The sequence below is a fragment of the Dipodomys spectabilis genome, unplaced genomic scaffold (genome assembly GCF_019054845.1).
Source record: "Dipodomys spectabilis isolate Male_0828 unplaced genomic scaffold, ASM1905484v1 ptg000137l, whole genome shotgun sequence".
Taxonomy (NCBI): domain Eukaryota; kingdom Metazoa; phylum Chordata; class Mammalia; order Rodentia; family Heteromyidae; genus Dipodomys; species Dipodomys spectabilis.
The window spans coordinates 9751686-9760101 of NW_024870814.1; the positions used below are offsets into that span (position 1 = coordinate 9751686).

The window sequence follows — 8416 nt, forward strand, 5'->3', positions numbered from 1 at the left end:
TGCAAATCAGCAGGGTCTGGTCAGAGCTGGGCAACTCTGCAGGATTGGCTCAACTCAGTGAATCACCACAGGTCTTGCATCCACAGGTTACCTAGACTAGAAAAGAGAAACCTGAAGTTGCCTGCAGAGTTTGGGAGATGATTTGATGGTAGAAGACACTTTTATGACTATTTTCAAAATGTATAATGCACAGAAGCCACAGAGATACTAGAGTATTTCATATATATATTGAAATATCTTGTTCCTACTTAGATCTTTTATTCACTCTCATTCATTCTTCCTGGAAAAAAATCACTATGTTTTCATTATTAAGTACTTATGCATTGAAACTTTTCTTACTTTCTCTCCTTTCCTTTTCATCTTTTCATCCCTTCCCTTCCCTTTTTTTCCCTTCCGTTCCGTTCCCTTCCCTTTTTATTTTTATGGTTGTGGGGCTTGGACTCTGGGCCTGGGCTCTGTCCCTCACCACTTCAGCTTAAGGTAAACACTCTACCATTGGAGCCACTATGCCACTTCTGGTTTCTGTTGATTTATTAGAGATAAGAGTCTCAAGTACTTTCCAGCCCGGGCTGACTTTGAACCACAATCCTCAGATCTCAACCTCCTGAGTAGCTAGGATTGCAGATTTGAGTTACTAGCGCATAGAAGGAAAAGAAAACTTAACCCTATATTTCCTTTTTTTGAGTTGTAATATTGTTTTGCATCTGATTTGCATTATCAAGAAATTATTTAAGTTGTTTGTTGCCCTGGAAGTTCATGAACAACTTGTGATGTTTCATACAATTTGCATCTTATGATAGTTTTCTGCAAAAGAATTAATTGATTTTGTTATTTTTTTAAAAAAAGCTCATAATCCCAGATTGGTAGAAAAAACCTACAATCAAATTTAAGCCAGTTTTAATGCTATCACTTAGGTAGGCTATTTCTGAGAGTTGAGGAAAATTGACCATTGTTGACAGTCAGTTACCTCAATACATCATTATGATCATTATGTTTGTGTGTGGAAGCTCAAATCCCTGTTCCTTCCCTTCTTTCCTGAAGAGTTCATCATTAGGTCATCCCTTGATTAGATTTGGTGAAATGGAGAGACTTGTATAATTCTTCACATAAACAGGCTGACATTTGATCAGAAGTGAGGCCTGGAGAATTCCCCTGGAGAGGCAGTTGGGTCAGGTGAGAGCCTCAGCAGCTCACCCTGGCTTTTTCCACAGGGTGGAGAATCACAGGATCATGTGCTCAAAACCATAGGACAGCCTCACAGAACCAGAGGCTGTCCTCACAGAACCAGAAAAGGCCACACTCCTCCTTCCAACTTCTCTGATGACCCAGGAATTAACAACCTAATGATTAGACTCATTTCCTGTATTAAAACAATTCCTTCTTAGCGATTCTTGTCTGGCTTCCGTTTTACTGTGTGACGCAGAAAGGATGACATTATATGAGAGAGACATGGCCATGTCTGTGCATCTGAGACAGAGGAGGAGAAAAGGGACAAAGATTCAGAGGAGCCTTCACATTTCAATGAAAATCTTCAAAAGTGTTCATAGCTGTGCTACATCTGAGAAGCTCTATCAGCAAATGGAGGCACCAGGAACAGCAGCTGGGCAGCCCAGCCTCTCACTTCTGCTTCCCTGGGAGGTTTTTGTTATGGCTTGTTTCACTGTGGGAGGTAAACTATTACTCTGTTGACAGTAATAAGTGGCAAAATCCTCAGGCTGCAGGCTGCTGATGGTGAGAGTGAACTCTGTCCCAGATTGACTCCCACTGAACCTTGATGGAATTCCAGGGGCTAAATTCTTTGCATTATAGATCAGAAGCTTTGGAGCATTCCCTGCTTTCTGCTGATACCAGTGTAAATAATAACTAATGCCCTGACTGGCCTGGCAAGTGATGGAGACGCTGTCTCCTGGAGATGCAGACAGGAAGGATGGAGACTGGGTCATCTGGATATCACATTTGGCACCTGCATTGGAAACATAAACACAAATATCCACACTGTTAGTCATGATATAGGAGGCCTTCCCTGAAGACCCTCGCAACTGTGAACACACGGGATGGGAGGAGTGCTGTCCTTCCTTACCTGGGAGCCAGAGCAGCAGGAGCCCCAGGAGCTGAACAGGAGCCCTCATGTCCATGCTATGTGCTGACTGAGACTGACTGCTGTGCAGTCCTCTGCCTATTATGAAGCCATTGGGGCAGTGGGCTGTGCTCTGAGCATATGCAAATCAGCGAAGCTGGGTAAAGCTGGGCACAGCTATAGGACCAGCTCAACTCAGGACATCCTCATATTTCCACAGTGCCTACATACCTTAGTTTAGCCCAGAGAATGTGTTTCACCCATATAGTAGAAGCTGTGATGAGTCTACTGTCCTTTGAATAGATCTCTTGGTACATTCAGGGATGATGATAATTTCTCTTGAGTTTTTAAATCTTTATGTCATGACACTTGAAAAGGAAAAGAGTAAAATAATAATTGAGTGCTTCATATTCAGAACATGCAGAGAAGTGAAGATATGGGAAGAATAGAGATTGTGGGTATTTTTACTGGTTTAATATCTCTATTCATTGAAGCCTTATCACTGACATAGGAAAAGATATAAAAGCTGTTAAGATTTCAAGCAATTCATGCTTCAGGCTCTTCTTAAACACACATATACACAAAGTAAAATGTGATTCTTCCCAAGAGCTGGTAGAAACGCTGAGTCCAACTATTCCTTATTTACTTTACTGCATGAAGGAAAATTTTGCTACATAGGAAAAATTTCAAAGCAAGGGAAAACATCTATATCAAGAGCTTTAGTAAGCATGTCCTGTGGTCAGATGGCTGCAGGGCTGAAGCAAAAGCATGTTGCTACCAAAAAAGTCCAAAATTTCTAAAGTTTTTGTGATTTGCCATGTCACCAGGTACTATTTTTACTGGGATTTACAGTTTCTTATTATCCAAGAACTACAGTACATACATATATCCATTGCCCTCTGATCATTCCACATCAAATTCAGGGAAAATCACTTACTTTCAAACTACCTAGTCCTCATATACCTCTTTCTTGTTACGTGTCCAAATTTCTGCTACTATATAGAGAATGGAGAGGCTCTTTCATACTTTTACACCCAGCTGGTCAGGATTGGGCAACTTCAAGGCTGAAGAAAAGATTGCTGTCTTAAAGATTTAATAACATTGTGTCTCATTTATATATCACTTTGTTTCTCAATTGATCTAGGCACAGATATCTGGGTAAAATTCCTGAAGTGGTTGGGATATAAGATAGGACTTCTGGATGACAAGGAAAGCTAATTTGTAATTATTTCAATGAGACTGCTAAATTTGGCAATTTGGGAAATGGTTTCCTGTATTAATCTTTGGTTTTCCTCCTATCTCCCTATCATTCTCACACTGAGTACTTTGCAAGGTTTTCAAACATTTCATTCACCATGTTTACCAGTAGTGCTTGTAGAGTTTTTTGGGAGCTCTCTTCTGGATTATTCATTATCTGTTGAGTGACCTGATTATCATGTGTGGGAGTCGGACTTGCCATTTTTGTTGTGGTGTCTTTGTTGAGTTTTTGCCGAGTTGATCTATCTAGATGGGAAAGTGGTATGTTAAAATCCCCAAAAATTAATGTCTTTGGATCTATGTGGATTTTGAGGGAAAGTAGTGTTTCTTGGATAATTTTGGGTGCTCCGTTGTTTGGTGAATAGATATTTAGAATTGTAATATCCTCCTGAAGAGAGATCCCTTAATTAGTATATAGCAACCTTCTTGATCTCTTCTTATGAATTTTAATTTGAAATCTATTTTAACTGATACTAGGATTGCAACTCCCTCCTGTTTATGGGGGCCATTTGCTTGGTAGATTTTGTTTCAGCCTTTAACATAGAAAACGTGTTTGTTTTTATGGGCAAGATGTGACTCCTGAAGGCAGCAGATAGAAAGATCTTGCTTTTTATTCCAACTAGACAGTCTATGTCACTTAATTGGAGAGTTAAGTCCGTTAATGTTGAGAGATAGGACTGAGAGGTATTTGGGAATTCCTGCGATTTAATCCACCTTCTTGGGGGCTGCGAAAACTGGGTTCTTCCTATGGTTCTTGGATTCTCGGTTTGGGTGCAGTTTCTGGGCCTTTATTGTGGGCTTGTTGGTTTTCTATGTATAGGACATCTTTAAGAATCTTTTGTAGGGCTGATTTGTTCTCAAAAGGGCTGTAGTACATCCATAGTTCCAGTACAAGTTTAATATTCCAGATCAGATTCAAGGTAAATCACTTTCAAACTCCATCCCATTAAGTACCTGTTCCTTAGTCCTCTGACATCTCTTTCTTATCATATGTGCCCAATTTTCTTTTACTGCCCGGAGATGAGAGGGGATCACCTCTACTTTCTATACCTGCAGATCAGAACTAGTACCCTAATGTAGCAAAGGAGAGAAAGGATAGCTGCTGTGAAGGTTGAGTAGCATTGTGAATCATTTTAAATATCTTTTTGTTTCTGCATTACTCTAGGTGTGAGAGGGAGGCACAGATATGTTTGGGAAGTAACTGAAGTAGTTGGAGTAAGCTAGGCATTCAGGATGACACTATGGCAACTTCTGATTATTTAAATGGGATTGCTAGATTTGGCAACTCAGAAAATGAGGTCTGTTAATTTTAAAACCAATGACTTTCAGCCATTGGAATTAGGAATTGGGTTGAAACAAGACTAAGGACAGGGTGGCACAGCCCCAGATACTGTGTTCTGATCTCCTCCCAGGGAGGATGCAGGTACTGTATTCAAGAAAGGATCAGAACTCTGGGGAATCCATGTGACCCGAGGAATCTGATCCAGTGAATGTATGTCTAACTGTTGTCCAGCCTTGGCTCTGGGTGTTTGAAGAACTTATCTCAAGACCTGATTCTTTTCTAATATCTTAATGACCTAATACATTCTCAAGAGCCTTCTAGAGTTTCTTTGCAATCCCAGTGATATTTGTAAACATTTATTGACTGCACAGTTCATTAATAATTTAGGACTGCAGCAGAAATTTCTCTTTTAAGTCATTGTTCTATCTAGATCTCAAGTTATATCTATTCACAATCTCTGGGGCTCAGAGTGGTGACTGGTTTATGATCATGGAGGAAAGGAAAAACTTGAACCCCACCTAACCCAAGTTCATCCTGGATTTTAAGTTTCAGTGAATATTTGTGAAAAGATCCAAACTCATTGTTCCATATTATGAGAATACAAAATCTGAATGTGAAAGTGCGTTACCAGCCCAATTAAGGTACAAGCATGCTACCTGTTTGAAAAATAAAAATGAACGAGGAAGGGCTCATGTGGTAGAAAACTTCTATAGGAGTCAGGAAGCTTTGACAAAATAAATATATTCTCCACTTTGTCACTCAATGTATTAAACATACACATCCTGTTATTTAGGAATCTATATAGATTTAAATGGCTTTCTTGTCTTCTTTCTTTGTGAATTTGCATTGAAAGCATATTGATTAAAAGAATATTGACATAAAACAGACCACTTTTCATAAGGTTTACACTTATATGAATTATACCTTAAAAGTTCTAAAACTTATTATAGGTGATTGAGGGCTGTAGTGAGATTTTTCCTCACAAGAGTTTGTGCCTTTCATTCTGTTAGATTGAGCCATGAAGCCAAGTGTTTGTAGGGGGGAGGGTACCAGTTTAGTCTTCTCAGCTTCTGAAGTACTCTGAAGCCAAGTTCAACACTGCCAATGTGGTGCTGGTCCTGGTTCTTTCCCCCTCCTGGTCTTTGGCTCTGTGAGGATGCCAATGGAAGGCCATTGTGTCAGACCTCCTCTTTTTTTGTTTTTGGAAGAGACGATTATTAATTACAAACAAATGAAACTGAAAATTGTGAGGCCTCTTAATTCCAACTTTTACATTCATAATTCTGAGCCCACACTTCAGAGCCTGCATTAGCTTCTTGAAACACTAAATGCTCACTTTTCTGATATTATCCCATTTCTTCCTTGTCTTTGAGATCATCTTGCTCTTGAATTTTATGTTTCTTCTGAGAAAATGTAGTAGATACCTTTTCTAACAAATGGAAATTAAGTTGAAGAAGACGGATTTGCCAATAGAATTGGAGCTTCTAATCTAGGCTGGCTTTAGTGAGGCAGGGGTTAGGACATTTATAACAGTTGAAGGACAGACTATAGAAGTAGTTTGTCCTGTAAGCTGGATATTTGTGAAGTAAGTAATCGAAATATCACTTAATACAGATGTGCTTTGAGTGGAAAGAAGACATTAGCTTGTAGAAGATCAGTGGCCAGCATAAATTGTGTTGTAGATTCTTTAATATGTAAATTCAGAAAACTTCAAAAAGATCATTTTTATTTGAGCAGTTGTTTTAGTTTCTAAAAAGAAAGTGATTGAAAATAAGCTATTTTATAATTGAGTAAAGTGGAATGTCCAAAATTATTGATGGGCACTCCTCATATGTAATGATAGGTTTCAACTATTAAATCAGAGACTCAGTGCCATGGGTATTCAGCTGGAGCTAAGAAGAACAGAATGCTAGATTGCAGAGAATTCTTCCTTTAGAATCTGGCTGCGTCAGACAAGTACTGTCAACAAGTAGAGAAACTAGGAAAAGCAGCTTGGGCAAGCCAGCATCTCACTTCTGCTTTCCTAGGAGTTTTTTTTTTTTTTTTTTATCATTGCTTGTATCACTGTGGGAGGGTAACTCATATACTATTGACAATAAGTGGCAAAATCTTCAGGCTGCAGGCTGCTGATGGAAAGAGAATAATTTGTACTAAATCCACTGCCACTGAACCTTTATGGAACCCCAGAGGCCAAGCTAGTTGCATAAGAAATCAGAAGCTTTGGAGCATTCCCTGGTTTCTGCTGATACCAGTCTAAATAATTGCTGATATCCTGACTGGCTCTGCAGGAGATGGTGACTGGAGATGCAGACAGGGAGGATGGAGACTGGGTCATCTGGATGCCACCTCTGGCACCTGGCATTGGAAACATAAAAGCAAATATCCTGATCATTCGTCAGGTTATTACAAGACTTCCCTGAAGCCACAAGCATCACTGAAAACACAGGTTGAGAGAAGTATTATCCTTCCTTACCTGGGAGGCGGAGCAGCAGGAGCCCCAGGAACTGAGCAGTGGTCCTCATGTCCATGCTGTGTGCTGACTGGGACTCACTGCTGCACAGGTGTGAACAGCATATTATGAAGTCATAGTGGCAGTAAGATGTGATCTAGGCAAATGCAAATCAGGAGGGCTGGGCAAAGATGGATATAGCTGCAAGACTGGCTCATCTCAGGAAATCATCATAGGTCCATGGTGCCCATGTGTCTTAGTTTAGACTAGAGAATATGATTCATTCAAACAGGACAAGTCAAAATTAGTCTGCTGTCCTATGCGAATATCTATTGGTGCCTGCAGGGATGAGGAGCTGTTTTTCCTGTATCCTAATCTCAATTCTCTGTAATGATGCTAGAAAGAAATAAGTTAAGGAAAAATGAGTGCTTTATATTCCGTTTATAGTGGAAGTGAAGATATGGAGAGAATAGAGTTTTTGGACATTTTAAACTGGTTTAGTATCTTTATGCATTGGAACATTCTCACTGCCATAGCAAGAGAGGTATAAGCTGTTTTTATGTCTCAGTCTATTCCAACACACACATATAAACATAAAATAAAATGTGGATTCTCACTGGGCCCTGATGACTGGGCTGGAAAGTCTGTTGGAATTTTATCTCTAATTAACCACTAGAAAAATGGAAGTGGCACTGTGGCACAAGTAGTAGAGTGCTAACCTTGAGCTGAGGAGCAAAGGGATAGCACTTAGGCCCAGAGTTCAAGCCCCTCGATCACGCCTCATCCCCACAAATATGGAATCTCCTTAGGATCAGGTATAAGGCTGAGGCAAACTTTCCCTTATTTGGCTTTACTAGATAAATTAGCAAAACACTTAAAGCAAGGATGCAATTTTAAAAATGGCCTAAGTAAACCATGTCTTTGGTTTGATAGCTAGGGGGCTGAAACAAAAGCTTGTTGCTACCAGAAAAGACCAAAATTACCTCAGTATATGTGATATGCCACTATCTCCAGCTAGACTTTTAAATCTTGGAATTAAAACCACATGTTTTCAATGTACATGCTATGTTTAACAATCTTATGATGACATACAATAAGTCAAAAAAGCAAAGAGACTAATTTATCCAAAATCTGCTTCCTTACATGGAACACTAATAATTAAGAAGCACGTAGTCTCACATGGAAGGTGGTCAGAATCAAATCAGTGAGTAAGAGAAAGGACATTGAGACAATGGCTTTATATATCATGTTGTTTCTTTCTCATTGGTCTGCCGTGTTATGATATCTTCTCTGGGTCTTCATTATGTTCTCACCCTTGGAAATAAATAGAATGATACCCAGACTCTTCCTT

The 8416-nt window shown here is 39.5% G+C and overlaps 1 gene segment (V, D, J or C); it reads right to left on the minus strand.

Moving 5' to 3' along the window:
• Nucleotides 1-1571: 1571 nt before the first annotated feature.
• Nucleotides 1572-2156, minus strand: LOC122116797. The segment is given in 2 exon segments: nt 1572-1963; nt 2081-2156. Coding segments are annotated over 2 exon segments (447 nt in total).
• Nucleotides 2157-8416: the final 6260 nt, after the last annotated feature.